This window comes from Panicum virgatum, chromosome 6N (assembly GCF_016808335.1).
Source record: "Panicum virgatum strain AP13 chromosome 6N, P.virgatum_v5, whole genome shotgun sequence".
NCBI lineage: Eukaryota > Viridiplantae > Streptophyta > Magnoliopsida > Poales > Poaceae > Panicum > Panicum virgatum.
In genome coordinates this window covers 46489551-46506067 of record NC_053150.1, presented here as the reverse complement: position 1 = coordinate 46506067, position 16517 = coordinate 46489551, and the positions used below count along the sequence as shown (strand labels likewise).

The following is a 16517-nucleotide window of genomic DNA, read 5'->3' as shown; positions in this document are numbered from 1 at the left end:
TTTGGCCTGAGGATGCAGAGGAAATACTTAGAATTCCAGTGAATCGGGATCTGCAAGACTGGCCAGCATGGCATTATGATCAAGCAGGCATATTTTCGGTGAAGTCTGCTTATAAACTGGCTGTCCAGTTGCTGGAGCAGGAGACTGGGAGAGATACTAATTCATCCAATGCTGCTGTGCTGAGTGATGTACAGTTCAAATGGCATAAGATTTGGCAAATGAAGGTCCCAAACAAAGTTAAAATGTTTATTTGGCGCTTTGCTCATAATAGCTTGCCTGTACGCAGAAATATATCAAGAAGGGGTGTGAAAATTGATACTGTGTGCCCAGTGTGCAAGCGACAGGACGAAGATTGTGGTCATCTTTTTTTCAAATGCAAGGGCGTGAGGGAGTGCTGGAGATTAATGGGCATGGAGAACATTAGGAATGCCTTGCTGCATGCCTGTTCAGGAAAGGAGGTGATACAGAGAATTTGGGATCTGAATCAGGAGTTGCAGTTCAAAGTCCTTATTTTACTTTGGAGATGGTGGTCTGCTAGAAACAAAGCCAATGCAGAAGATAAAATGGCAAGTCCTGGGGAGGTCTGTAGCTCAGTTACGTACTTCTTGATGGAGTTCAAGAAGCTTGACAGCCAACAAAAACAAGAGAAGCGGAAGACACAAATGAAGTGGAAAGCTCCCCCTGCTGACTATTATAAACTGAATATTGATGCTTCCTTTGATCCCAAAATGAGGAGTGGTGGCTCGGGTTATGTAGCGCGAAATAGTGAAGGAGATTTCTTGGATGGTGGAGCTGGGAGCATAATTCGTGTTTTCGATGTCTTTCAAGCTGAAGCTCTTGCCGCACTGCATGCCGTGCAGAGGGCAGCTCAACTTGGCATGTCGCGTATTATCCTGGAAACGGATGCAGCTAATCTGGGCAAAGCACTAACTACAAAGGAGCTTGATCATAGTGCAAATGGATCTTTATTTAGGCAGATTAGAGATCTTTTGATCAATGATTTTTCTTTTTATATGATCTCTGTTTGTCCTAGGACCTGTAACAAAGTGGCAGACAAACTTGCTGTATATGGTGCGAATATTGTACTTCCTGGCTCATATGAGTTTTTGAGTCAGGCACCAGACTTTGTATCTGATCTAGTCTCCGCCGATAAGCATGGAGACGGTGTATAATGGGAGTGCATGTTTCCCTGCTCAAAAAAAAAAAAAAGGACGGAAGGAATTCTGGCAATGGAAAAGCTGCTGCAAAGGCTGCACAACTAGCATAGGAAAAGCAATACGGGTAAAATTTGCCGCGGTAAATCGGCAGTCCGATCTCACGTGCCTCTTCGTATCAAGGGTTAGGAAACTGGTGTAAGCACTATCAATCAGGTTATTCAAAAAAGCACTATCAATCATCCCTTGCAACTTCGACCATCTTAAGTTCTTAAAAATGTCGCATTTCATGATCGCCTTGGTAAAGTTGTGCAATCCTGGGGTTACCAGAGGTGAGTCCGAGTCGTCATTCGAAGCCGAGGGGGTTTCTAATGCTTGGTTGGCCATCGGATGCGCATTTGGGCTTTCTTCTCGCGCCAACTTTTGTTCATTCCCCGCCGACCATCTCCAAAAGCACGTAACTTTGCTGTTAGTGCTACGAGATGGATCCAAAATAGTAGCTTAGTTTCTCCTTTCAGATGGCGTTGCCCTCTTCGGTTGACAGTAGAAACGCCCTTTGCTGAACGAAGAAGCCGTGCGGGTGGCGCCCCTGGCTGCTCTGCCTTTGCGCGCCCGTGCCAAGCTGCCATGATCGGCACGGGCTCGCTGCAGGAACTAGGGATGAAAGTGGGAACGGGAAAATCCCGTACCGACCGACGCTGTATTCCGATTTTACCGATCGAATACCGCATTTTCGGGAAAAATGAAATCAGGAAAAAATTCGGGAAAGTTTGGTGAAAACGGGAACGAAAATGGTTGAAGGGTTTTCCCGACCGAATTCGCGGATCCCGTATTTCATCCGGTAAATTCCCGCGGTATTCCCGAATTTAGAGAGTCCTCAGCATTGGAGCCCACACAACGCACCCTGCGGCCCAAGGATGACGGCCCACGACCCCCTCCGATCCCTCGCCCAGGCCAAGCACCTAGGATCACTCCACCACGGGCTGTCATCGTCGACCCCATCCAGTAGCGGATCAGTTGGCCACCATCTTGGGCTGGCCCTGACGCTCTGTGTCCCTGCCCCTGCGCTCACCGCTCAGGTTGTCAGGAGGCATGAAGCCATCGTCCTTGGCTTGGCTCACAATGAAGCCACTGAATATCTTGTTACTTGTGCGACATTGGCACGTGATGCTATTTATCTATATAGACTATAGTTTTATTTCTCTATATGTTATGTATGTATATGGTTGAATATATTGCATTGAGTTCAATGTTTGAAGTGGTTGATGTTCAGTGGTTGAATATATTCCATATTGCGACATTGGCTTGATGTTATTTCTCTATATGTTATGTATGTGTGTATATGGTTGAATATATTCCATGTTGCGACATTGGCTTGATGTTCCCACTTTTAAATACCGCTTCCCGACCGTTATCGACATGCTTCCGATCGAATTGTTTCGATTTCGATTTCCCGTGCATTCGATTTCGTTTTCCCGACCGAGCTCTCCCGTTTCCGTACCCGTTCCCGAATAAAAATATAAAAATAAAAATAGTTAGAGTATTTTCCCGACCATTCCCGACCGCTTTCATCCCTAGCAGGAACCATGTCTCCATGGGCACCATCATCCGGTCCGGTACCTATTCGCGGCAGGCTGGTCGCGTCTCGCGCCTCCATCCCTTTCTCCGAAACGGTAGGAAAAGGCTGCAGCAGAGTTACCCTGGCGCGCGTCCTTCACGGGAAACAGCATCGCAGTAAAACCCGCCGCGGTAATTTCACGAGCCCCCAAGGCCCCCCACCCCCACGGGCCACCCACAGCCCCCGGCGGCCCGGCATGCACGGCCGGCTCGGCTGCCCTCCACCGCACGCGGAAGAGGTGGGCGGTGGGCCCAGCTGCCGAGCGGCCATCCCGCCGGAGATCGCGACGAAAAAATCTCGCATCAACTCCGGTGAACCTGTGCCGCGGCGCAAGGGAGGGCGGCCTGTCGCCCACGCAGCGCGACGCTCGCGAGAAGAGAAGCGCAGCACCAAGGGCCCCCACTCCAACCAAACCACGTCGCCTCGCCTGCCTGACAAGTGGGGAAAACCCCAGAAGGCCTTTTCATCCCGCCGCGTGTCACCGCACCCGGGCCCCTACGTCAGTGGCGGTCCGGTGCGCCCAGCGAGTGAGGCTCGGTGAAGGCGACAGGGGTAGCATAAATCGGCCGTGAGTCCGTGACCCCTCACCCTCCCCGCGCCGCCCACGTCGGCTTTGCTCTTAGGCGGACGCTTGCGCTGCTGGGCAGTTGGGTTGGGGTTCTGGGCGGAAGAGTTGGGGTTTGGCTCCTGGAATCGAGAAGCTCCAGCGATGGATCATCTCCCGCCGCGAGGCTAGGCGTGCGGCTGCTCGAATCGCGCGGCTCCGCGGAGGTACGGGCGCTCGACGACCCCCGCGCGGCCGGTTCCGCGTGCTCCGTGCGGATTCCGCGTCCCGGCCCCGAGGGGCGATTGCGCGGGGAAATGCGGCCGGGTTGGGTTGGCTCTGGGGAAATCGGCGGGCATGCTTCGCTTGTTTTTTTTTCCGCGGTGGTTTTTGCGGTTGCGGGTGCGGGGGCTTTGGAGGGCGAGGTTATTTTGCGCCGGATTTTGTTTCTCTGCGAGTTTGGGTGCTGGGCGATCGGTCTGTTCTTGTGGGATTGAGGCGCTTTCGGAGAGAAAAATTGGTGGTGTGGCGAGGGTGCCCGGATGCTAGGGAGCTCGATCGATTGCCGCTGTACCCGGCGCATGCCGGCTCCGACTTCACCGCCTCCTCCTGCGGACATTGATCAGCAGCGGCGGGGGCTCCGTGGCGGTTTCCCTGGTCGAGCTCTCTTGCGCACCCGCAGCTCACTGCTGGCTTCCCCCCGCCTTTCCCGGTTCCTCGCCGGTTCTCCCTGGTTCTATCCTGAGTTGCTTCGAACAGTGGGGGTTTGCCATTTCCTCGCGGGGAGCAGGGTTCGTGTGTTTTAGTTTTATTAGTTTCCCGAGATTTCTTATGTAATAATTGGTCGTTTGGTCGTGGATAGTAGCAATGGCCATCTACCGGGGCTGCATTTAGGGAAAAGTCTGTTTTACACCCTACAACTGATTTTCAATCTTCAACTACGAAACCGGACAATATAGGCCATCCAACTATCAAAACCGGACAAATTTGACGCTGGGTGGTTTTGAAGGTGGTTTTCTATTTTATGAGAATTAAAAATATTAAATTTTACACTAAAAAATTTATAAGTAATTCATTTTAAGTCAAAAAATTATGAAATGGGTATTAAAAGTTTTCTAAAAATGTAACCTATCTATTGTCACATGACTTGTGAGCTATTCAGATCTAATTTTTTTATATTCATAATATTTGGCTACTTGTAGTTATGCCTATTATTTTTAATAACTAATATTCAAATGGAGCAATAATAGATAGGTTACATTTTTAGAAAAAATTTGGTACCAGTTTCATATTTTTCTGATTTAAAGTGAATTAGTTTTGATTTTTTAAATCTAATTAGATTTATTTAATTTTTATAGAAAATGCAAAACCACCTTCAAAACCACTCCAAGGGCCAAATTTGCCCGGTTTTGACAATTGGATGGCCTATGTTGTCCGGTTTCATAGTTTAAGGTTGAAAATCAGACTTTTGCGATAGTTCGAGGGTGAAAATTGGACTTTTCCCCTGCATTTATGCCTCAAATTGGATACTGGGAGATGCAGTCTGAAGAATTTAGGATGTCGTAACTTTCCAAGACTTCATTCACTACCCTTTAGCAAAAATGGGTTTGCCTGCATGGTTTGTTGGTGAGCCTGTGCTTGAATTGAATTTTGCTGTAAAAGGTGTTGCAAAACTGAGCCCAAGTTGTTGTGCGCCTGTTAGTCAGTCAGCATGTTGGCTTCCGGAGTTGCAGGGTGTTAATGTGCCTCTGATTTTGGTGTGCGGGTTATGGTTCGTGCATTTCATCTTTCAATTTTAGCTTTCAAGTGATTTTGCTGAGTGCTTGTGTAACCTTTCGTGTTTCCTGTTGATTTAACAAGGAACAAGTTCACAAATCTATATGCATATTATCCTGTGTTCCAAGAACCTGAGTTGTGAAAAGGGCGCTTGCTTATTTAAAAATGGTGCTGAATGCATACTATTTTGGCGCCTTAACAGGTTTCATCAAGGTGAAGAAGCCGTAAGGAATTTTGAATTGTTGACTAAGAGGATATGGCTGGGTACGCTGATGAAGATCCCTATTCCAATGCTGATTTAGTCTGTGCCCTATGTGATAATGGAGGTGAAATTGCAAGGTGCATGTCCACCTTTCCTCTTTCTTTTTGTCTACTTTGAGCCTGAACCATGCTCCCAACGAATGTGCCAGCCATTATTGCACTTCCTTCCACGATAAGGCACAGAATGCTAAACCACCTCTTAACAGTTAACATAATGTTGCCTTTTTTTAGTTTTTTTAGATTTCTAAACCATGGTAGAACTATTGTTATATATATTATACACACATTGTTATTATGGTAAAAAACATATGTGTAAAATTGATTTAAAATGGAACGTAGTGGCATCTAGTTTGGTAATTCTATTTTACAGTTGCACTTATATACCAATGCAATTTGACAAGAATAAGATAACTTGGCCTGAAATTTACCAGTTGTTTTGTGCAACAGATTTGGGCATTTCTTTTGCAGCCTCATTTAAAGTTATTTGACATGTGAGCTAACAAAATTTTTGATTCACTGAACAATACTTGGTTATGTTTCAAACACATTTGCATTCTTTTTGTTACCTAAAGTGAGTTTATTGTTTGTATGTGATATCAGTAGATTCGCATCCCACCTTTACGTCCAAATCATATCCTGTCTGTAGTTATCTGCCGTACGTTTGAAGTGAATACACACCAAATTCTACATATAATGGCATGCAACATCAATAATCATCTTATCATGTTAGAAAACACCCCCTTGTGATGTTCATCCATCGTTTCTGATTCATGAAGTGGACCCTTTCTACGATTTCTTGCAGCTGTGAAGGCAGGTGTCTGAGGTCGTTTCATGTAACCAAAGATTCTGGGGAAGGTTGTGCAACCTTAGGCTACAGCAGGGAGCAATTCAATGTATTTATCATGATCCTTTCACATTGAACAAATTTAATTTTATTGACTTAATATATCCTCCAATCTTTTGTGGGCAACATTTGATGGATTATGCATATTTACAGGCAATGAAAGTTTTTATGTGCAAGAATTGTGAGCATGAAAAATACCAATGTTTTGCTTGTGGATGTTTAGGTTCAGCTAAAGCTGATCCTCCTAAGGTTAATCCCTTTCACGAATTTCATTCATAGACTTATTGGCTGATAACTTTAAAAGAGTAATTATAAAATATGGTATAAGTACTAGTGCTCCTTTATGTTGTATCATCAGATGCTTCTGAAGTCTTTTTGTTTAACATCCTTATTTCTTTTAGGTGGTTCCATGTGCTTCTGCAACCTGTGGTTACTTCTATCATGCTAAATGTGTTGCGCAGTTACTCTTTCCCGAAAATGAAGCCAAAGTAACTGAGTTTACAGCAAAGATAGCCAATGGAGCAAAATTTGCCTGTCCGCTACACAAATGTGACATCTGCAAGTTTGGTGAAAACAAAGAGGTTAAGGAACTGCAGTTTGCTGTTTGTCGGCGGTGCCCGAAGGCATATCATAGAAGATGTTTGTCAAGGCATTAAACACATATTTTCATTGTTCATATTTTTCCCATAGAAGTTTCCATTCCATGTACACTCATCTAAATATATATGTACCTGTCCACAGGAAAATTGCCTTCGAGGACTTCACTGAGAATGGTCAATATGTTTTCCAAAGGGCATGGGACGATCTTCTTCCCAACAATCGTATCTTGATATATTGCCTGTATGATCTGTTATCTGCAATCAATTAGCTCTGCTGATTTGATTATTAACCAAGAAATTTCTTACTCAACTTTGTTATCTGTCCAGGAAGCATGATATTGATCCAAAATATAGAACCGCTGCAAGAAATCATATTAAGTTTCCTGAGGTTCCTGCTGCTATCAAGAAACCTGCCGCTATCAAGAAACCCATCCATTATGTAAATGGAATGAACAAAAACATAGTGAAGATACGGCGTATTGATGATCTTCCTTCCGTTCCATTGCCTAGTGTTAAAAGATCTTCTGGTATAGTGAAAAGTTCTTCATTGAGCAATGTGATGAATAAAAGGAGGAAGATGCCTGTGTCTGGAGAAAGATCAGAAGTTATACAAAAGCCAGTAGTTATGTCAAAACTCCCATTTAGCTCATTCCCTGAGATTGACAGATACACTGAGACAAAGTAAGCCTATCCCTCTGTTCACTGCTATCTGTTTTTGTTTTTCCCTCTCACCTAGATCTTTGTATTCTCTTGAACATATTACTTTGTTTGTCAGATGCTTCTGCTAGAAATAAAGTTTTGATGGTGTCAACTTTCCACACAAAATTACTAGAATCGCTGTAAAAAGTAACTCCAAGAAAAAACTATGTATATAATTTTGTTAATAACTCTTTGTTAATTCAGTGTAAATTGCATATTGGAGGTTATGAGAAGTCAATGGATTATGTTTGTTAACACAGTGGGTGCTCAGTTTCTTTTGCTTTAAGCTACTTCGGGATTTGTGTATGCTTGTTTCAATGGAACTTGAGATGTCATTAAAAAATCATAAGATTTTCTCTATGCTACTATCATTTTACACTAGTGGAACTGTCATTTACTGCAAGATTAAGATGTTTTAATGAGGGAAACAGCTATGCTTAAAGTTCTCAGATCATAGCCATCACATTTATTCTGCTTATGATTATTTAGGTGCCGATTATGGTATCAAATATTTTGTGCGAATCCAACTGTGGGATTATGTGGTTCCAGTATTTGTTCAAGTTGTGATTTCTTTAATACTGTTGTACCCTTTTCTTTCCATGATCTGCATGCACTGAGACTACCCTTCTCTCCAGAATATTTGAGTTTGCACAAACAATATCAGCTGCTATAACAATGGAGGATGTACAAAAAAAGCTAGTGGTACCATCTACACATGCACCAGCCCTGCACAACACCGATAACATTACACTGGGAAAGGTGGAAAGATCTGTTGAGGTACTCTTCTATACTTAGAAGTTATAGCTGAAGGAAAGCCATGGATTTGGTTGGTTCTTATGTGTTTTCCATGCAGGCGGTTAAAGCTGCTCTGCATATGTTGGAAAATGGTGCATGCATAGAAGATGCGAAATCCGTCTGCGCACCTAGTGATCTTTTTCAACTTGCAAAGTGGAAGGTACAAGAAAATGGTGGAATTGTCCTGGTTGGGTTGTTTTTTTTTTACAAAAATTTTGGTTTACTACTGTTCTCTTACAAATATACAGCAGTTGATGGCATCCATATATTAATTAATGTACACAAGTTCTAGTTATTTTTTTTAGACTAAGACTTGGCTACAGTTTTACTCCCCCTCCGGTCACAAATACTTGACATTTAGGATAACAAGCTGTCAAACTCCAAAACTTTTAGTTTGGAAACATAAAAATTATGAGAAGATTTGTCTTGAAAAGTATTTTCGTAATCTCGTAAATTTATTAGGTTTCATAAGTATATTTAGCAAAAATAGCTGTCAAAATCATACCTTGGAGACTGTGAGAAGTAAAAGGCTTTAAGTGAAACCTGGAGGGGGTATTGCTGAAACATTGAGATAAGCTGATTACAACACTAGGTACTAGGAGAATATTATTTTTTTATTGGGCATAGTGACATATGCAAAGGTGCAATGAGTGGTTAAACCTGGTGAAATGTGACATTATGGATGAAACGTGGTTTTTTGTGCATTTTTCTCTTTTCTCTTGTTAAGTTTAAAGGTTGATATCTGTTATAACGTGATCTATTATCCACAGAACAAATTGAATATATATCTTGCGCCGTTTCTTCATGGCATGCGTTATACATCTTATGGGCGACACTTCACGAAACTGGATAAACTCCAGCTGGTAGGTGTAACTATTAGTGCTTAAAAAAGACATGATTATCTTTATGTTGTACTTGTTGGTCTTTTCTTTTCCGTTCTCTTGGAAGCAATGCATCACACTGTCACTTTCTTTTAACATTCTATCATGAACATTTACACTCTAGTTTTATTCCTGTTTCTGGATGCACTATCTTTTTGTGGTACTAAAGAAACTTCTGTAAATATGCTCAGATTGTTGATAAACTACAGTGGTATATTCAAAGTGGTGACACGGTAAATATCTGCTCTTATTTTTTTTTGAACATAATATCTGCTCTTATTTTATCATATAAATTTGGCGGGCCCTTGTTTGGTTGTATAAGATTGGCCTCTGTTGAATGTATAAGCTATGTGCTGCCTTATGATCCTCTTATGTATGTTTTTTTTTCTTATGATATATGCAATTCAGTTTGCTCAGTTCATTTGATAAAGGAAGAGTCTTTTTTTCTCTCTCTAATACGCAGGAGAGCTATGTATCTTTGTATTAAGGAGAAGAAAAGGTCCAATTACAGTAAAGCCATGCCACACCTTGGACCAGAGTGAGGGTGGAGTGGAGAAAACACTAAGAGGGCTATTACATATAAAAATGGACACCTAAGGACCAGATCAGTGTTCAAACACCCCCATGTCAACCGAGCGTATAGCTAAAACTGTTGGAAAAATAGCAATACTTAAGAGATAAACATTGTCAAAGTTGTCGGTAATTCGCTTTAGGGGAGGCTCAGCAATTTTGTATCTTATTAGTTCAGTTTACAGTAAACTGCAAGCAACTTTATGGGCTGCATGTAGGTTAATCACCATGCTTCTATTTCATTGCAGATATTATAGTATGTATATCTGTTCTTTGAATGTTCATCTTTTAGTTCATCTTCATGATAATGATTTTGATGCTCAAGGAGAGAGACTGATTTGGATGATTTCTATCCATATGCTCATTTTATACGGTTTTCAAAATTTACTGTTCAGCAGAAATTATCACAATAGATGATAAACAAAAGCCATTTGTCATGAACCTTACATGCTGTCTATTCTTATTATTTATAGGTTGTTGACTTTTGCTGTGGCTCAAACGATTTTAGCTTGCTATTGAAGGAAATGTTAGAAGCTTCTGGGAAAAATTGCTTCTACAAAAATTATGATCTCATTCAACCAAAGGTAGTATACATGCTAAATTTTGCATTGGCTGTCTTTTATTTGTTTGAGTGTATCTTTAATATTTAGCAAACAGGCAGTCAACCACTTATATTGATGTTTGACTTTGATTAAGTACAGACTAGAGATGGCCTCAATTGGCACCTGATGTCTTTTGCTGCTTCCTTTCAATTCTTGTTCTGTTAAAATGATGTAGCACAGCTGACATGTAGAACATCATCTTCAATTTTCTAGAATGATTTCAGTTTTGAGAGACGAGACTGGATGACTGTTCAACCAGATGAATTGCCAACGGGATGCAGATTGGTATGATCACAATAACTCATGAATTGCTCTCATCCCATTGGAGACATAATGTCTCAACTATTTATTTATATTCAACACATGTTATCTACAGATCATGGGGTTAAATCCTCCCTTTGGATTTAAAGCCTCTCTCGCGAATCAGTTTATCAACAAAGCCCTCACTTTCAAGCCAAAGCTTATAATACTTATTGTTCCCAAGGAAACTGAAAGGTGTCCTCTCTTACTATCAATCTGCATGTTTTTTGCTGCAAGTTTATATCTAATACCTTTCCATGCTTTATATTGGATAGATTGGACAAAAAGTACCCACCATACGAGCTAATATGGCAGGACTCACAGCAGCTAGCGGGAAAGGTACTTCTGGACAGTCTCCTTGAGATACATCTTATCTTCAGAATGTTGCTATATTATTTACAGACACATTCTGTTGGGAAATTTATGTAGTCATTCTATCTTCCCGGATCTCTGGATGCTGACAACAAGGTGATGGAACAATGGAATATGTCACCTCCTCCTCTTTCTCTATGGAGCCGTAGTGATTGGGCTAAGAGGCACTCAGAGATAGCCAAATCAGTGGGGCACCTCCCCAGCCAAAATTCATTCTCTGGTGATTGTCAAAGGGAGGTAGCTGATGGTCTATCTGTACCAACCCCAGGGCATGTGGAAATGGATGATGCCGAGTGTGCAGGTATGCCGCTCTCTGTTTTGGATCAGTTATTATCTGACACATACCATGACCCAACAAGTGCTCCAGGGGACTACTGGAATGATACCAATGGTCGATCGAGGCAGCCTTGCAACTATGAAACCCCAGGAAGGAGTGATCCAATGTATGCTCATCATGCAGACATGGTTGCCGGATCTGGTATGAGCATTTCATTATCGGAAACTGATTGTGAAAGAGAAGATCAAGCTTCATCAATATCAGAGCATGGAGGCACCAACTCCCAAGCCTGTTATACTGTTGTATGTGCACCGGCAGAGGAACCAACTGCTGCTGATGATTATGCTGTTGGGAGTGCACTTGCAGAGGAATCAACTGCTGCTGGTGATTACGCTGTTGGTTGTGCACCGGAAGAGGAACCAACTGCTGCAGCTGATTGTAATGAGGTAACATCAGCTGCTGGCTCATACTATTTGCCAGAAGATTCATCACAGGCAGGCAGATATGCATCTGGGGTTCAATACTGGAAGGTGGAAGAGTCACCAGACCTGGAGGAGGGAGAGCTGAGCGATGTACCACGGTTGGGCAGTCCTGCAGCTCGTGGACAGCATCAAAGGACGGAAGACAAGCTACCTGCTGTGAAACCTGAAGCGGACTCCCAGTGCGGACAGCCAGACGACTCACGTCCTGCAGCCAGGCCTAATGCTAGAACTCTTCCACCAAGAAATTCCTTCCCGGGACTGCGCCTCCGGCCTGGATGCAATGCCTCACGTCAGTTCCTATCCCAAGGCATGGGCCATCCGGCTGTCCATCAAGGGCTGTCAAATGGTTGGATCAAAGATGATGATTATTAGATTAACAAGAAAAAAGATAGGCCTCTTCTGCTTGGGTGATTGACCTGCCTGTGATATGGTTGCTGTGTAGTGTAGGTGATAGCTGCTAATGTGCCTCGGTTTGTCTTAGGTGTGAGCTAGTTATGTTCTACAGCCGGCTTTAGAGTATGCTGAGGTTATGCACTGCTTAATTGCTTAGGTTGGTAGAGTGAGTTCTGACGCTGTCATTGTCGCGTTGCATTTTTTTTAAAACTGTGGCCTTCATGTCCTGATTTTTCTTTGGACAGTTTCGTGTCCTGGTTGCTTGAGCTGGCGAGTGGTAACTGTGTCTGAGAAAACATTTTACCATGGACATGATTGCTGTGAACCCGAGACAGCAAAAATGAGAAAATCAATTCTTTTGGACAGTTTTATCTTTAGTGAGAATCCCTGATGGCTGGTTCCATGATTCGACTTGCATTCTGAACCTTTTTTTTTCGGAATTTTTCAATAATACTATTTTTTCTGGCTCTCTCTCTCTCTCGCTTGTTTTTTTTTCCCTCTCCACAGTACCAGAGGTGACCGGCGGGCGATTCCGTCCATCCCGGCCCGATCTCGCCGATTCCTCCCCTCTGGTGCCCTCGTCGGCGTCGGAGGGAGTGGAATCGGCGAGGAATCGTGGCTGGTTGTGAATACCTACTACCTATAGGCGTCGTTTATAGTTTGGTAGGTTAGGCCGATTCCTCCCCTCCGGTGCCCTCGTCGGCGTAGGAGGGAGTGGAATCGGCGAGGAATCGTGGCTGGTTGTGAATACCTACTATCTATAGGCGTTGTTTATAGTTTGGTAGGTTAGGCCGATTCCTCCCCTCCGGTGCCCTCGTCGGCGTCGGAGGGAGTGGAATCGGCGAGGAATCATGGCCGGTTGTGAATACCTACTACCTATAGGTGTCGTTTATAGTTTGGTAGGTTAGGGTTCCTTGGGCGATGTCGATGCGGCGGCGGCTAGGTTTCTTGTCCCTTCAAGTGCCTGTTCGGGAGGCCGGTGGCGACTGCGGTGCTGCTGGCTTCTTCGTTGTGCAAGCTTGGAGGTTAGTCTTGTTCCTTCCGCTCGGCGTCGGCGGCGCAGCGGTGAGGATTCTGTACCTCCTGGATCTTCCGGGTTCTTGCTCGGTTTGTTCAGGTGAGGTTGATGGGAGTCCTGCTGCTGTGCGGTTGGATCTCCTCTTCTGGGGGCTATTCCTTGGACTACTTGCTACTGCTGTCTTCACTGGAGTTGGGGTGGCGCTCGGGAGTTCAAGGGTGGCGGTTGTGGGCGGATTAGGGGCCGGAGCAAAGGAGCCGACGGTTGTGGTCACGTATTGCGGATTTCTTGCAGCTTTCCAACGTTTGGGGTCCACTCTTTGGTCCGGCATGGCGTCGAAGGGTGGTGTGAAGTCCTGGTGGCAAGATCTGGGGAAGAAGAGGCATGGCGTCGAAGGGTGGTGTGAAGTCCTGGTGGCAAGATCTGGGGAAGAAGAGAAACAGTAGTGGTCAGGACCTTGTTGTAATTTTCATGTTACTCGGGGACCTTTCTACAAGAAAGGTTTGTACTGTGCTTTTCCTTTAATATAAGTTACAATCCTTCTCGCAAAAAAAATAATGGCAAAACTCTATATACTCGTAGCAGTGATGTAATTTTCAATTTGATTTCTCAGTTGGTTTATTATAATGTGCAGGCCAACTCTATGAGAAATGTTAGTACTCCACCAGATACATCGATACTACTTTCATGGTGTTGCCGTAATGCCGTGTTGGTGCTTCTGCAGTGAGCGAGCTGGGGTAAGTGCCAATGCAAGGGAACTGTCCCACAACGGCAACTCAATCTTCTTGCTCCTAGCGGCTAGCTTGGAGGAAAAAAAGGTAATGCTGTGTATACGCGTAGAATGTTGTGCGATGCCCTGAAGAATCAACATTGTTAGTCCAATCATCATTGCCAATCTCTTACATGAACTAGTAATGAGTAACGGAATTGCTCATCACTGCCCGTTTAATTAGCGGAGTGTGAACTGCAGTAATGTGTTTTTGTTTTTTAACAGTAGCAACGAGCCTCAGTATCGCATCACGGGTTATATATATGTTGAAAATCTCACTCTAGCTCCGCATATAGTTTGGTGCAAATCTTCCTTCGTAGCAAGACCCCATTTGGAAAGGAAACATTACGTACTCTTGCTTATAACGGTGGCACAAGAACGACTCATTGTGAGTCTCACATGAACGAGGTACACACTACCAACGACCATATCTGCAATGCAAGCGTAAACACTGCACACGATGTTGAGGTTTTATTCATCTTTTCGAGAGACTGGACAGATTTTATTCATCATGAGTAACTGATCATTAGCCAGATACGTAGCTAATGATCCGGCGGCAGGCTCCGGCGCGATGATAGGATGGATCCGGCGGTCGTTCAGCTCACCCTGCATGGATTGAAGAATTTCAGTCATCAGTATGCAGCGCGGCGAGATTAACATGTCCAAGCAAGTCGGGCATCGCAAGCGTTGTTGATGATTACCTGGAGCAGTCGACGGACGGGCTGATGGGGGGGACGTTGACGGCGCACCTGGCCGGGATCTTGGCGGCGGTGGCGAGGTTGAGCCCGGTGACACTGGCGGCGGCGGACTTGAGGCAGCCGCAGGCGAAGCGCCTGGCGGCGGGGGTCCTGGCGGCGGAGGCGAGGCTCCTGACGCCGTAGCAGCACTGGCCGATGGGGCCGTCGCCGCGGGCGTAGGTGAAGCAGGGGGACATGACGGAGACGACCTGGGCGCAGGTGAAGGAGGCCGCGGCCTCGGAGGAACCCGCGGCGGCGAGCAGCGCCGCGCACGCGAGGGCGACGGCCACCAGCTGAGCGCGAGCCATGCCGGAGGTCTGCTTGGGTTGGGATTGGGAATGTGCTGCGCGACTGCGATCGAGCAAGTGATGGCGAAGGATGGTGTGCGAGGGAATGTTTGGTCTTCAAATAGAGCCTGACCTGAGGCGTCGTGCCGTGTGGGAGTGATAATGGTTGAGGCCCACGCGTCAGTGACCAGCAGCAAAAGAAACGAGGAGCTGGCAGATGTGAAGCTCCAGAGAGACACATCGATGGATGATCCTGATCCCCTTGATGCACAGCACGGCAGGCACCGACGACGGTACGGTCGCCGAAGCTCTCGTCTGTCCAGCCTCGCTCGCGACGACGTATCGTCGCCGTACGCACATGCATGCCTGCTGCCTGGTCCATGCTACACTACTACTGATGTGGCCACGACTCGCGACGCACGAGCGGCTAGTAGCTAAAGCTCCGACCCACTCCTCGTGCATCTTCCCGTGTCCGCCCATGTGCCTGTCCCGGCCGTCGGCCGCCGCCGATCGGCCGTGGCTAGACTAGCTCCGGGAGCACCTACGGCCACCGCTCGTTTAATTTTGGCCGGCCGCCGGCGGCCTGCTATGCCAAGTGGCAAGTGCCAACCCCCCTCCCCAATGCATCTAGTGGTATCGATGGGGAGCCTCATCGTGACCACGCGCGTACCCACCACCTTGTTATCAGTAAGAAGTTGGATCCGTTAGTGGATGATACGATAGAGATGGTGTTGTCCAAAGTAGTAGAGTTTAAAGATTTCACATTATTTCGAGGTATTACGGCGCAAGATGTAAAGGGACACCTGCTAGAATGTCGGAAGATATACATGAGAGTACGTGAACTAGCGAATCATCCTAATATCATTGGATTCTTACAAAGTTCTTGTAAGATATGGATGCGGCCAGAGGTGTATGAGATGCACATTAAGGTAACTCTCATTCAGTTGTAATCTCGTCCGTCATTTCGAATCCATATTTATGAAACAGTAACATTGTTTTTTTAATTATATGCTAGGATTACCCCGAGGACACGGAGTTGATTAAGAAAACGATACCAAATTTCCGTAAATTGGTATGTATCTTCGGTGGACTTATGCCGCAAACTAGACGAAGGAGGTGGATAAGATCTTCGGGTGATAGTACTTGGCCTGCGCAAGAACAGATGCCCGGAGGTTCGTCGAGTCATGCTTCAGCACCTCAACCACCAACTTGTGTTAACTGGGATGACGACATGGATGACTTCATGCCCCCCAAACCATGGCCTCCAACACATGATGTTCCTCCCCCTTTACATGAACCTAGAATCAGAAAAGAGACAAAGAGAAAGGCAAGAGGTTCGTCAAGTCATGTTGCACCACCTGCAGCACAAACTTGCACCACCTGCAGCACAAACTTGTGTTAACTGGGATGACGACATGGATGACTTCATGCCCCCCAAACCATAGCCTCCAACACATGATGTTCCTCCCCCTGTACATGAACGTAGATCCAGAAAAGAGAGAAATGGAAAGCCAAGAGGTTCGTCGAGCCATACTACAC

The 16517-nt window shown here is 45.1% G+C and overlaps 2 protein-coding genes across 4 annotated transcripts; one reads left to right on the top strand and one right to left on the bottom strand.

The window, feature by feature from the left end:
• The first annotated feature begins 3377 nt into the window (after positions 1-3377).
• Positions 3378-12544, top strand: LOC120679464 (protein ENHANCED DOWNY MILDEW 2-like). 3 transcript variants are annotated; one of them, XM_039961061.1, is made up of 17 exons: positions 3378-3543; positions 5295-5431; positions 6156-6246; positions 6351-6446; positions 6599-6846; positions 6939-7037; positions 7124-7477; positions 8131-8272; positions 8349-8450; positions 9061-9153; positions 9363-9404; positions 10215-10325; positions 10557-10628; positions 10720-10838; positions 10919-10982; positions 11073-11316; positions 11383-12544. In XM_039961061.1, the coding sequence occupies exons 2-17, from the start codon at positions 5349-5351 to the stop codon at positions 12144-12146; spliced, it is 2724 nt and encodes a 907-aa protein (XP_039816995.1). In that variant the 5' UTR covers positions 3378-3543; positions 5295-5348; the 3' UTR covers positions 12147-12544. The 3 variants fall into 3 exon arrangements, with proteins under 3 accessions (XP_039816995.1, XP_039816994.1, XP_039816993.1); XM_039961060.1 differs by having other exon boundaries at positions 5306-5431; positions 11073-12544; XM_039961059.1 differs by having other exon boundaries at positions 11073-12544.
• Positions 12545-14290: 1746 nt separating this feature from the next.
• Positions 14291-15051, bottom strand: LOC120679807 (non-specific lipid-transfer protein 1-like). Its single transcript, XM_039961468.1, has 2 exons — positions 14656-15051; positions 14291-14560 (listed from the first exon to the last, which is right to left on the bottom strand). Exons 1-2 carry the CDS (start codon positions 14997-14999, stop codon positions 14551-14553), a joined length of 354 nt encoding a protein of 117 aa, XP_039817402.1. The 5' UTR covers positions 15000-15051; the 3' UTR covers positions 14291-14550.
• Between the last annotated feature and the right edge of the window lie 1466 nt (positions 15052-16517).

Coding starts and splice junctions, on each gene's coding strand:
- LOC120679464 (XM_039961060.1), top strand. CDS start 5,349: ATGGCTGGGTACGCTGATGAAGATCCCTATTCCAATGCTGATTTAGTC. Junction 10,629..10,719: donor TGCCAACGGGATGCAGATTG/GTATGATCACAA, acceptor TGTTATCTACAG/ATCATGGGGTTAAATCCTCC. Junction 10,839..10,918: donor GTTCCCAAGGAAACTGAAAG/GTGTCCTCTCTT, acceptor TATATTGGATAG/ATTGGACAAAAAGTACCCAC.
- LOC120679807 (XM_039961468.1), bottom strand. CDS start 14,999: ATGGCTCGCGCTCAGCTGGTGGCCGTCGCCCTCGCGTGCGCGGCGCTG.